At 30.5% G+C, this 15,090-nt stretch overlaps 1 protein-coding gene across 1 annotated transcript; it reads right to left on the bottom strand.

Moving 5' to 3' along the window:
* Window positions 1–880: 880 nt before the first annotated feature.
* Osi18 (DUF1676 domain-containing protein Osi18) lies at window positions 881–4,545 on the bottom strand. The gene is made up of 3 exons (XM_088270215.1): window positions 4,125–4,545; window positions 3,095–3,241; window positions 881–1,068 (listed from the first exon to the last, which is right to left on the bottom strand). Exons 1-3 carry the CDS (start codon window positions 4,543–4,545, stop codon window positions 881–883), a joined length of 756 nt encoding a protein of 251 aa, XP_088126341.1.
* Between the last annotated feature and the right edge of the window lie 10,545 nt (window positions 4,546–15,090).

Here is a 15,090-nt window from a genome sequence, read left to right as displayed (position 1 = left end):
ATAGCCACTTTTAGCAAGTAAAAAGTTTTTTCTTCGCTTATGACAATATCGAGCTTTGATTTGGAAATTGATTTCGAACCTCGAAAATTGGACACAAAATTTTTTAGCATTATACATATTTACAAAGAAAACACAAAAAAGAAAATAAAAAGAAAAAAAGAAAAAAAAATAGGTAATGATCATCTTAAATATCATAGTGTAAATAAATATATAAAAAAATCATACAAAAGAATTCAAAGATTTAAAACAAAACAATATATTAACATTTTGACATCTCAACAAGAATAAAAAAGTTTGAGTATTTAAAGAGCTTGTGACCTGTCATAGGCTTATTAAATGAAAAGGAACTCAAGATTTGTGAACAAATATTTGGACACACTCAAAATGTTGTGAAAACAATATATATAGTCATTTATTTGAAAATTGTTTGCTGTTGAATTTACTTGTGTTTTCGTAAAAAAGAATGTTTTCAAAGCAGTATTTTATACATTTATTAAGTGAATAATGTTTAAAATATTATAAAATATGAAATAATTAAAAAAATAAATAAATAAAAATTATTTAAGTTTTGCTTGGTAAATATCACTATTTATATTAAAAGTGGTATTTACCAAGTAAAACATAAATTAAAAATAGATAGATATTATCACAAAGTGACTCAAAGTGACACATCAATCAATGAAAGTAAAAAATAATACAAATGATCAAATTTTGGTGAATCAACTATCGAATATTATTACATACTTATACGAAATGCGAAGAATTGGTTTAAGTTCAGGGCTGTATGTCAATCAACTATCGAATATCGTCACTTGCGAATGTGTCTACGTATAGGGCTTCCAACCCTGCAGGGTCAGTAAGGGTTGTAAGGCAGTGCTGTCTACATCTGGGCCCCATAGGCCAAGTCGTGGGCATTCTCTAGAGCTCGCGCCCTGTACGGCCCGTGGGGTTGGTCCCACCCTTGGGGCGCGGGGATGTGATCCACGTGATGCTCGTGATGCTGGGGGTAGTGGATCAGCTCGTAGTTGACCACCTTCGGCTTCGTGAACTTGAAGATCACCATGGCGGCTGAAAATGATTTTTTCAATCATTAGGAGGAGGTTTAACTGCTTAATATGGTCTAAATTAGTTGTAGGGTTCATTTATGGATTTACATGAGGCAAATCGAGTTGATATAACGAAGTTATGGAAGGTAGTATGGTGTAAACAGTAGCAGTTTTGACTGGAGGTACTGGGTTTGATTTTCAGATGGAGGTCAAATAAATATAAATGATTTTTTAGTCTAACATTATTTCAATATTACCCTGGACTGGTAACTAAAGCGGAGAGCTAATCACCTTTCCTTCGCGTGTTAACGATTAAGATAATACTGCGTTCATATGATGTAGTGCTCTATGCACCATCGGGTGCGGATAAGGGTTTGAAGAATTAAACTAGTCCAAGCTTTTACGACGATATGCTTATATTAGGGTAAATGGCTCATTTTTATCTTGGTTTGATATACTAAAGGTGTAAAGCAGGAATGCGTAATGTCACCGTGGCCTTTTTATTTCTAGAGACTTTTCTGAAGATTTTAACATTTATTTATCTTATTTAACAGAAATCAGGACCATCCATCGACTACTTTTTGAGTTTTGAGGAACAAAAACATACGAAGCAGAATTTGTAATTCAGATTATTTAATAAAAATTGCCACATGTCAAAAGGCAGTAACAGAGTAGTCAAAAAAGAACGTAGATTGTCATCGTTTTGACTTATGACTAACTTAAAGAAAAGCATTACTTACAAAATAATTTTGTTCGAAATAATTGATTTTCTTATTTTAACTTAATAATTATATGGAAGTAAACAGCTTCTTCGTCAAGACCAATTAGAACTAATAATGTCTTGAGGAAGACGATGTTTGATTGGGAACTGGTTGACATTACCGTATAAGTATGTTTAAAATATAAAGCGATTTTAAAATAAGTTAATGTGTAAGTTGTAAAATAATTATTATATTTTAATTATTTGTAAAATAATGACATGTTTTAAGGACTAGTTTTTAAATACAAAAACATAATTAAACTAACCATATCATAGTGTCCGAAAATATTAAAAAATGTTTGGCTAAAAATGGGGAGAAAATGTTTCCACTCTCTTATTAAAAAAAAAACAAAATTAGCTACTCTCACGATGTGTCTTCTTCTTCCTCGTCATTCTCTGTTCTAGTCTAGTCTGTAGAGAGATGAACGACAACTAAATTTTATGTATAGTTGTCGGTCACCTCTCTTAATATACTAGTATCCTCTTGCTACTGCTGAATTACGGCATTCTTGAAGTCATCTAGTGGGAATCTTCCTCTTCTTCTACTACCTTCGACTCCTCCCTTAGCTATTAACTTTTCAAAACTACTATCGTTTCTCTGGCGATGTATCCAAAAACTGAAGGATTTGTCTCAAACAGACGGAGAAACCTATATTTTAGGTTAGTTTATAATCCTGATATCTTGCATCGCATTGAAATACATGTACCGGAGAGTTACGTTAGAGCCAGGCAACACAGACCATTTGTTCTTCCTGAGTGCAGAATCAATTAACCATCGGTAATGCCTGTTGGGAGGATGATTGGTCTGCTAAATGGCCTACCAATAAAAGTGGATCTGTTTCATCTCAGTAATACTAGATTTAGGCAATTCCTCTCGGATTTTATAATATAATGTATAACACATTGGTGATTAAGTTTTGTCTTGTGATTTTTCTTTTCTCTTTTGGAATGTTTAATAATTTTTTCGATGCTTTCTTTCAAACTTTCTGTAATTTTCTTTTGTACATAAAAAATATATATGTAAATGTACGTACATTGTGAAATTGTTAATGAAAAATAATTGTTTTTTTTACCATTTGAGTTTATTTTATTACGACGACTAGTTTCAGAAGCTATGCTTCCATCTTCAGGTCTGAATGTAAACTCTTTTAACAATTCATCATGTCTTACTACAAAGTGAATGCCGAACCAATAAAGAAAATAAGCTCATTGTTTTTGGCTTTGCTGTCATGTATATGTTAATTTAAATAAATAAATATTGTAGGTAAAAATCATGGTGGAATTTTACCTGAAAGAACGAGGGAGATAAGCCCAAGAGTGAGAGCCTTCCATGTCTTCAGGGCGATGAGCGCAAGAGCCAGCGGGACCAGAACTGAAGCCTTAAACTTCAGGCCCAAGAGGAAGGGGATCATAACCTTCTTCACGAACCCGCGACCTGAAAATATTATTGAAAAATTTTCATTTCAATTTCATGACTGAAAGCCTGAAAGTGTGAAATTATGAAACAAGAATGGGGTCAGATCAAATACTTATAAACGTTATCATAGGAATATATTAGGCAATTTTCTTTTCAATTTTTTAAAGATTCACTGGCCCTAACAATAGTCATTGAAAAACATGCATAAAAATATAAATTAAAAATAATGAAAATGTAGATTCACCCAAAACATATTCTTCCATAAAAATTTGACCTCAAATGATTTGACAAATTCATTTTTACTGCCGATTCGTTTAAAACTTCATGGGTAGGATGGTGATCACTTAACCAGCATTTGACAGGTCATTTTGAAATTTAATCAGTGACCGGGCTTAGTCATTACTGACATCGTCAGACTTGTGTGATAATATCAATGACAATGAAAGTGTCAACATGATGGTTTAAAAAAATTATATTTGTATTAATTTTTTTTACTATATTTTTTTTTATATAATGCTGTTTTACTAAGAAATGTAAGTATCCAATTTAAATGTAATTTCAATAAGTGATGTACATTTTTTTCAAAAAAATAAGTATTAGTGGCAAAAGTCTGCGAGATAGTATAAAAAACACCAGGATAAGAGAAATATGCGAGATCGAAGATGTCGTTAGATGGGGAAGGCAACGAAGAAAACAATGGTATGCGCGCGTGTGAGGAGAATGGAACCATTCAGACTCCCCCACATTGCACTGCATGGCCAACCCCAAGATAGACCACCAAAGTGATGGATTGACAGCTGGTAATCCAATCCCTTTTAAAAACAGACCACAAGGCCTAGACTAATAAAAACAACTAAATTGATAAGTGTGAATAACAGTAAATTAACTAAAGTAAGCCTACCTTCTTGAACGCGTCCATCAGTAAGGGGAACATCCAAATTCTCGGGCAACCCTTGAAGAAGAGACCTTGGCACGTATTCACCAGCATCTCCAGAAGTCAGCTCCTCAGGAACCCTGATCTTCAGCGTGTGGGTAGCCAGGAAGTCATCCACCTTATCGAACACCTGGAACCTCTCATCCTTGAAGCCCCTAGACTCGTCAGCCTCCACACTGCCAGTCTTGACGATCCTCAGATCATCTGTGATATTGATGACGTCATCATCAGCCACCTTGCTCATCCAGGCGAGAGCCTTCGGCTTTATGCAGGAGTAGGAATACTGGCTCAAGCATCCTTTGTAGATGTCGTAGGCTAAGTTTGCTGCCGAGTTCTCGTACGCCGAACATCCGGCCAGAGCCACCAGTACACAAAGGACTTTGAACATTTTTGAACCCTCGAATTGGATTTTGATGGATGCGTCTTCTCTGATTGACTGCCGATCGGATACAAGCAATTATGAATAATGGGCTTGGTATTTATACGGCCGTACCGTACACGTTCCTACCAACACACATGTGCTTTACACTTGACACTTTCTTCCACTGCTGTCCGAAGAAGGATCCGATAAGAAAGAACTTCAGACTTGAATGAGAATCGAGGTTGAACCGCGCGCGGAATATGATTAAATACATTTTGATTAGATCAAACGTAATGCTAATTGTACATTTTTCATATAATACATCAAAAGGAAGAAAGTCTAGAAGTGAAAATTCTGATGTGCATTTTTTAATTATTTATTACACACAGCATTTGTTTTGTATTGTTTTAAAATTTCCACGAAGGTGACATCGTAGTATGAATATTAGCAAATAAAGAAAAATGTGCGTGCAACACTGTACACGTTATATAAGTGAAACTTCTCAAAAAAAAAAAGAAACACCCTTCTACACACTACAGATGAAGATAAAAGAGCTCGCATTATCGGACGTGGACTCTATTTGTATTGAGACTTTTTTTGTATTTTGGACGTAAATTTACAGTCCATTGAGTCCATTGAGGTAAGATAATTTAAAAATAAAAAAACCGAGATTTAATACAGAATCAATACACAATATGTTGAGTGTGTCGTTTGTTCAATTAGAAGTTATAATGACATCCTAGTATAGAGGAGGATGAATATGAAGGTACATATTTACAGGGCAAACAACCTCGGCTGTCCAAAATTAAAACACAGTAAATGACATTTTTTGTAGTACGTTTTTTTGCATTTTTGGACTAAGTAGAATCTACTTAATCCAAAAATGCAAAAAAAACTTACTACAAAAAATGTCCCTAACTGTGTTTTGAGTTTGGACAGCCGACTTGTCATAGGCTAGTTTAAGTAATTATTTTAAATATATGTATTCACCAATGTATAATGGAGAAAATTACACGTGTATCAGCCTTTGACAATTCGTAAGCCTTGTAAACACTCAAAATTACATATTCTATGATATTCCACACTATTCACAAGAAGTGTGGTTGTCAATCATGTCTTAATCTACGTTGAGATGCCAAAACAATTGTGGTAATACTTTAATTAAAAAATTAATGTATAAGAATTAATAATAATAATAATAAAACCCTTATCCGCACCCCAATGGTGCATAGGGCACTGTGTCATATAAACGCAGTGTTATCTTGATCGTTTACACATGAAGGAAAGGTGATCAGTCCTCCGCTTCAGGTACCAGTCCAGAGTAGTATTGAATAAATATGACAGTGAAAAAATCACTTATATTTATTTTACCCCCCTTGGGAATCGAACCCGGGACCTCCAGAACGGCAGACCATTACATTACGGAGGCGGACATTAGAATTAGTTTTGGTTATTTAAAAATATATATATATATGTAAATTTATTATTTGCATTCTGTCTTGTTAACCTTAATCCCATGTCCCAAAATGAGAAATAGAAACTACTCATCGGGAATATTATATGTATATATGACTTATGTATGTAATATATTTTGAAATAAATAAACAAATAAAACACTATTTAATGGACTTACATAACACCACTATCTGAATTTATCAATATAAGCACGATTTGCACCGAGAATTTTGTATTTTCACCTCTTTATGAGAACATTTGTAGTATCCAAAACTAGTCTTATTTTATTTTTATTTTATTTTATTTTATTTTATTGGAAGGAAGAACAACAGTTACAATATATGATACATACAGAATACAAAAAATAAAATCATGAGTACCAATTATAGTTCTTCACAACTATACATAAGAGAGGTCTATATAAAGGAAGAGACATGAGACAAGGATGGGATAAAGAGAAAAGGAGATGGCAGTGATAGGAAAGAAAGAAAAGGAAAGGACAGGGAATAGAATTACTTTTTTAGGTTTATAAGATTTCGAACAATTTAGCTTTAAATTTTAAAAGATTGGAGTAGAACATATCAAGGTCGGTACAACATTCATTAAATTTTCCACAACTTCGATAAATAAAGGAATTTTTTGTATAGTTCTTTGTTGGTGCTGGATTATAAAAGGTATGACTATGCCTATTGATTCTAATTGGACAGTGAAAAGGTATCTGCGCAAGAAGATAAGGGCTCTCAGTCATATTATTTATAACTTTATACAAAAAACATAAATCTGATATATTCCTACGTTTACTAAGTGAAGATAATTTATGGAAGGCTAAAGATTCTTCATAAGAGTTGAAACTTAAATGAAGCTTACCATCCATCATTTTTAGAAATTTATTTTGAATACGATCAAGTTGAGCTATATATATAGCGTACTGAGGGTTCCAAACGACTGAGGCGAATTCGAGGTGACTACGAACATAAGCGTTATATAAAGTTACAAGAGATGATGTATTTTTAAATGGTTTAGTGGTTCGAAAAATAAAACCTAAGTTTCTGTAGGCCTTATTAACGCAGGCTTCAATATGTGAAGAAAACAAAAGTTTCTCGTCCATTATAACACCAAGGTCTCTTAATTCAGTTTTCCTGGTCAGCCGACTATTGTTAATTTCATAATCAAACATAATTTTATTTTTTTTTCTTGTGAACGTAATGCTAAAACATTTATTGACATTCAGAAAAAGCTGATTAAGATTACAATAAGACACTAGATTATCGAGATCGTTTTGCAACATTGAACAATCGTCTAAAGACTTGACTCGTATAAATAACTTGGTATCGTCAGCAAACATGAGAAAATTTTGATTGATATATTTGTTAATATCGTTTATGTATATTAAAAATAATAATGGGCCCAGGTGGGATCCTTGGGGAACCCCAGAAGGAATCATAATGTAATTAGAAGTAAATCCTAGAACCGCTACCGCTTGGCTTCTATTTTCAACATAAGAAATGAGCCATCTAAGAAGATCACCATGAATACCCATTTCGCGAATCTTACGAATCAAGACATTGTGATTTATTTTGTCGAAGGCCTTGGCAAAATCAGTATATATGGCGTCCACCTGGTAGCCCTCTTCCATGGCCGATAGTATGAAATGATTGAACTCAAGCAAATTTGACTCAATCGACCTGCCTCTTAAGAATCCGTGTTGGTTCAATATAATGTCATTTCTTATTACTGGGTTGATTTTATCCGTGACAATTTTTTCCATAGTTTTTCCAAAAAGTGGAAGTTTGGATATCGGTCTATAATTACTGATATCGGATCGGTCACCACCTTTGTGGATAGGAGTAATGAGTGCTCTCTTCCACACGGAGGGAAAACATAAAGGAATAAATAAAGGAATAATAAAGGAATTCATCAACACCTTATTCGCACCCAATGGTGCAGTTATCGTATAGAAGTAGATCTTGATCGTTAAATACACGAAGTACAGATCAGTCTTCCGCTTCAGTTAACAGTCCAGGGTCATATTAAATTAATATTAGACTGAAATATCACTAATATTTATTTTGGCAGTATTGGGAATCGACCTCGGGACCTCCAGCACGGTAGCTAAATACGCTAACAATTCACCACGGAGGCGGACATTGTTGAAACAATTAGTACTTAGAAATTTGAAAAACATGTACAAATAATACAACTTTTTGACTTTATTAATGTAATCACGATAAGATTCGAGAAATTTGTATTTTCTCCTTTTATGAGAACATCTATAGTTTTCGAAACTATTAAAGTTTTATATAATTCCAAAAAAAATAAAATTCTTTGTGTTTTGATCCACTCACAATTTTATTAACCAACTAGTTTCTGCAACAACCTGTTGCCCTTTTCAGGGTTTAATTTATGAAACCCTGAAAAGGGCAACAGGTTGTTGCCAAAACTAGTTGGTTAACAAAAATGTGAGTGGATCAAAACACAAAGTATTTTTATTTCTCGAAATAATATATCAATATGATCCACAAAGTTAATGCTTTCAATATTCAAAACATAGTCAAGTTTTCATTAATAAACTGAAAAAGTCGTATTAAAAAAGTGTTTTACTTTTAAGTTTATATTATCGTGTTATTCCACAAAGTTCAAAAACAATTAATTCATTAATTTGAGGTTTTGGACTGTATGATTGGTGACGTTATTACACATTCACATCAGGCAATGTAGCACCATCCTGTGGCACGTTTCCCCCGCATTCCTCTCCATCAACTTCACTTCACTTTCCAATGCCGTAACTGGAATACCGATGGAGAACGTGGATGTACAAGGCTTTGAATTTACACCTAACTGTAAATTAAAATAATTTAAAGATTCAACATACACAACCATAAAAATATGTAAAAAAAATAATACTGTATTCAACCATAAAAATATGTAAAAGAAAAAACGTAACGTATTTTTTCATTATATTTCTATATTTTCAGTACGACCTTTTAATCGTACAACATAAAAACAGAATCAGTTACTACTTCAGTAGGTAAAATGCCTGACAGATTTTTCTTCTTTATTTTTCATCAAACCCTTATCCGCACCCCAATGGTGCATAGGGCATTTTATCACATAAACGCAACGTTATGGCTAACGCGTTAGCTTGATTGTTAATACATGAAGAAATGGTGATCTCCCTCCGCTTCAGGTAATATTGAAAAAATATAAAAGTGAAAAAATCACTTTGACTCCCCCCTGGAAAACGAACCCGGGATCTCTAGCATGGTAGTCGAGAGTGCTGACCGTTACTCTACGGAGGCGGAATATGATGGGTATTTATTGCATAACATATTTATTAAAAAAATCATGGATGCTACATACAGATGACATGATTCGAAGGCATGACCTAGGTGACGTTGTATACGATGAAGGACCTACAGCCTGAGGACGAGGAGAGCTGACCCCAACAGTCTACAAAGACGATAATTAGGGATGGAGCCAGAAAGAAGAAGATTAATTTTAAATATTTTTTAGATAACATACATATAAAATGACTTCTATAAAAATCGTAGGCTCTTCGGTTTTTGCATTCGACCACTTAAATCTAATAGCGCCAATAGTTGCACAAATTTGGTTGTGTATTTTTTTTTATTTATAACTCGTATAATATCAGAAAATTTAATACTAAGAACTTGAGCTTAAAAGAAATATAAATCGAGAAAATGTTTCGAATACTACATCATACGGGTAAATGAATAATTAATATTACCTAGTAAACACACCTTATTCTAATAATCCCTGTAATATTTTACGTAAAAGTTGTAAATTAAACCGATAGATGTCGCAAAGTCTTGTTCTTATCAGTTATCAATTTATTGCAATACGTTTTCATATTATTTTTTGACATCTCATCAAAGATGAAGAAGAATATGGAAGTCTGGGCATTTACGGGGCTGACGACCGTCAAAAGTGTAAAAAGGTTTAAATGATCACTTTACACACGTGTAACAATCACCAATTCTACCCATTATTGACAACCACACTTCTCAAATTCTTGGAAGTTCTATATATATGAATTAATTTTGAAACATTATTCTTGAATCACTAGAACTTTACTAGAGACATCTACTGGTGAGATGAAAAGAAGCTTTTTATTGAGCAGAAACTCTTTTATAAGTATGTGAGGTCCTAATCCTGGATTTGGTTAAATGAATTTATAGTATCACGCAATAAAGCTTCCACTATCCAAAGTCAATAAATAATAAAACTATGTGTAAAATAGGTATCAGTCAATGGATAATATATGTAGATAGAAACAAAATATGTCATTAGGTCCTATTATCTAAGATTGATTAATAAAATTAATCATTTCTAGTCACTGAAAACTCTTGTCCGAGAGTAAAAAAATAAATTTGTAAAAATACGTCTTAAAAGGGGAAATTCTAGTGAGGTTACATTATTGTTAATTTAAATGTTTATGTGATGCATATAGAAGCTAACATATGGTCTAATCTAGGTATTTGATCATCTGACTATGATTTGAACATAATAATTTGTTTACAACATTTAGAGTGTGTCCAAATACTTGTTCACAAAATCTGGATTATCTCCAATTACAGGAGTTATTTTCATATTACTTTTTGACATCTCATCAAAGATGAAGAAGAATATGGAGAATAATAACTCCTGTAATTGGAGATAATCCAGATTTTGTGAACATGTATTTGGACACACTCAAAATGTTGCAATACTTTTAAGTGAGTAATAGTCAATACATTAACTAGAGAAAATTCTATTTAGTATGAAACAATTATTTCTTAATTTTCTATTCGGTACCTACTCTACATCCCTATATTAAAATATTCGTTAAAAAGCAACTTAATTTTCTCTAAACCAGGTAACACTTGACGTTATTTTTTTTAAACACTGTTTTTGTAATAAAAAAAGGTTTACTTCGAAATAATTAAATGATTTCGAAAAAAAGTAGTTAAACGTAATGAATTATAAAAATAATAATTTTTTTCCAATAAATATTCTAAAAAAAAACATAAATCCAGAATACAATTTAGAAAAAAATGGCATCATGCTTATTTTTTTTAAATATTGGACCAGACATTATGTTCTATGCATTGCTGGAAACCATTTATGCCAGTTTGGCCTTAAAAATAAGTTAGTTATTCTAAATGTTAAATAATAAAATAATTACAATTTCTTAAAATGTATTGTGACACGTATTTCTATGCATTCCGAATTATTTTCAAACACCGTATGTGAACTCAACCTAAATGATGCTAAATGCATCGAAATACGTTTGACCATACGCTCACTCCTTTCAAGAACGCCATAAATCAAAAATCGTCAATTTTCAGTTGTGCATGTTTTCGGAATGCCCAAAAAATATACTGTAACCCAGCAAAAGAGGCATATTTTTAACTTAATATTTACCCGCTACAGAGCAGAAAGTGTTGTTTTTGCATTTTGAAGAAAAGGTATAGTTTAATAATTTTTTTAAACATACTCAATATTTTTCAAATGCAGAAAAAACCTTCAGGTTTTACCTAAAAAGATCTGTTGCACTGTAAAAAGTTCAGTAAGTGGCTTGATATTTATTTTTATTATATTGTATTATATTTATTAACTTTAAAAATGTTCTCCTGAAAAAACAAGTTTCTTGATTTATGACGTTCTTGAAAGGAGTGAGCGAATAGATTTTAATAAATAGTTTTACTTACTGAGTAAAATTTAAATAAAAAATTGATAGATATTACCACAAACTGACTGCCGAATCAATTAACGATATTAAATTCTCTTTTAATCTTTTTACATTGTAATTTTTACTAAAATTAATATTATATTTCCAACGTATGGATATAAAATTAAATTAAAAAAGAAATAACCATATTTAAATTTAAATTTTACTAGGTGAACACAAATATTTCTTATTTCTTACTTATTTTACAGTATGTCTACCATATAGTAAATGTGTTAATCCCCTTTTGACATTAATGCTAATAACTCGACACTGGCTATAACACCCAAGATGGGTGAAAAGCCATCAAAAATAAGAAGATGAAGACATTGATGCTGTGGAAGGTTCAAACGTGTTATCTCTTTATCTAAGATTTGTGAATAAAAAACAAGTTAATTTAAATTAAATTTTATTATCAACAATAATACACCAATCACACAAAATAATTTACCGAACACACTGACTAATAAATAAATAATTTAAACAAACTTAAACAAAAACCCTTAATAATTATTTCATAACTTTTACAAATACAAAGTTTTTTCATTAATTTATAATAAATAATAACAAAATAAATAATTACCCTTCTTAAACTTATGAAAATTATATTTAAAAAGTTTTTTAACACCCTAAAACATATTTTTACAAACTTTCAAGCATTATATAAAAGAGAAAATTAGGAAAGGTGTGTTTGGATGGTTTGGGCATGTGGATCAAATGAGTGAAGAAAAAACAGTGGAACAAATTTATGAGGCGCATGTGATTGGATTAAAATTCAGCATTAATTACACCATTAATTAATATTCAGAAGCAGAGTAACATTGAGGGAAATTTGGCATTATCAAGTATTTCAAACGCTCTAAAGTGGTCAGGTCAGGAGTCAGGATGTAAGAGGAGATGCATGAATGTGGAATAGGCGAATATTGTTTGAAAAGACGCATAGGCGTGTGGTGTTCTATTCTTTCTGCCTACCCCTACAGGGAAGCGGCGTGATGGTTAGTTAGTTAGTTACGAAATTTTTAATCTACTTAACGTAATATGGTATCATAATCAAATTATTTTTTAGTATATTGTTAATTAATTTAATTAATCTAATATTATGTTCTTATTTTTATCTTTTGATAACATATTTTAAAATGTATATCTTATAAAAACATCAGAGGCTTGCAAACTATACCTTAAGGTTTGAAATCAAGAAAAATAAATAAATAATAGTATTTTTTGTTGTATACAATTAATAAAATAAGAGCAACAAAATTATTCTGACTTATTCATCATTTCAAATGGATAAAAAACCGTATTTAAATAATTTATTACTTAAAACGATGAACAATTTTATATTTCTCCTTACTGAAGAAAAGTTAGTAAAATACTGTAATTTACTGGCGTTCAAATATTGCATGTTAATATTCTTTATTGTATGCTAGAGATATAATTAACATTAGTTATTTAACTTACTAGGATTATTTAAATTGTAATTTTGAGCGATTTTGACTTTTTACAAAAAAAAATAAAGAGATTGATTTAACAATAAAAGTGATTACTTAACGATGCCTAAGTGCGCATAAAAGATAATTACAATTAAGTATATTTTTAAAAAAGGTTTAAATAATGTAGAAAACAGGCACATTACTGTTATTTTTCGATAATTTAATGGATTTTTTGTAGAACATAAGAATTAAACTAAATATCTTTTTGAAATATTGAAATATATACTCTCATTAGTTTGATATGAGATAAGACATTGAAATATTTAAAAAATATATATATTTAAGCTTACAGCGAAAATATATTTTTATTGTGTGATTTTAATTTAATGTTTTAAATTATGATAAAACATGAGTAAAAATATATATTTTTTAAACTTTAAAACTGAATTTTTATATATAAACGAAAACAAATTTGTTTTAATATTTTTACATACCGTAGAACGATTTAACGTAAAAGAGATTTAAATCTGTATTTTGGTCTTCAATAATGAACGTATCGTGACAATAAGTGTCACCTGTCAGGGAAACAATGAATCATGTCGATACGTTCATTATTGTAGACCAAATACAGATCTAAATATTTTTTGTACTAGGCTCAAGTAACTCATCAAAGTTCAAGTAGCCCCGTTCTACGGTACTGTGAAAGAAATAATTAAATTAAGTTAAATAATATTTACACAATAAATAATTACACCTTATAATATTATACCGAAGTAATTTTACTTAAAAATAATGCATAGCTGCTATCCAAGACTAGCTATCACACACAAATAAATACAAAATAATTTATTTTTCTTATTTTTCTATATTTTAAATCAGGACTGCAAAAGTATATTAGGCGTTCAAAAGCAAAATACGCCAAGTCTCATTTTTACACTTTTGGTATTTATTATAGTTGATGATATTAATAATTTATAAAAAAAGACACTAGGAAATCGTTAATCATAAATAAGTAATTTAAGAGTGTCCAAATCCTTGTTCACAAATCTGGGTTTCTCCATTCGGGAGTTATTTTATATTTGACACCTCAAAATGGATGAAGAAGAGACTCAGTTGAGACTTTTCCCTTATTGTACGTACAATTTTTTATTTATTTTAAAAAATAGTAAAAAACATATGCCCCATTAATTATAAAACATATAAATACCTTATTCCACTGAAACCCGTTGAGTTAATATTAATTAAAGTTCCTAATTAAACCACGACCAATTAAAAAAACTCTTTATCAAATTAAATTATTAGTCGTAATAAATAATGCAAATAAATTAAAAAATAAATATTAAAATTTAATTTTATACAGTGGTAAGTTTGATGTTATGATAATAAACAAATGTAGTTTTTTCAGTCTCTTGATAGTCATGAGACAGAATGAAAAAGATTTAATTTTTATTCTGTTAATCAAATTTATAAAGATAAAAATGATGTATTTTAAACCTTCATTAACATGTTTTCAATTCGATTCTAAAAAAAGTAAGTTTATAAATTTGAATGTGAAATAAATTTTTCAATTAAATATCTGGAGTCGTTTTACGAATTGAGTTTTTTTTGCATTTGAGTTTAAATCTTATGAATACGTGTTATTTTTTGTAGATTATAACATGGTGAAATAACGAGATGATTTAAATATATATATATATATATATATATATATATATATATATATATATATATATATATATATATATATATATATATATATATATATATATATATATATATATATATATATATATATATATATATATATATATATATATATATATATATATATATATATATATCTTGCAAAAATCACTTTTTTTACTTTATTAATGTTAACACGACTAGTTTCGAGAACTACAGATGAGATCTTATGAAAATACAAACTGGTGTTGAAAACATCTGTAGTTCTCGAAACAA

The sequence above is a fragment of the Brachycentrus maculatus genome, unplaced genomic scaffold, assembly GCF_059751285.1.
Source record: "Brachycentrus maculatus isolate JH-2025_06_01 unplaced genomic scaffold, ASM5975128v1 h1tg000374l, whole genome shotgun sequence".
Classification (NCBI taxonomy): Eukaryota; Metazoa; Arthropoda; class Insecta; order Trichoptera; family Brachycentridae; genus Brachycentrus; species Brachycentrus maculatus.
This window is presented reverse-complemented; position numbering and strand designations above follow the sequence as displayed.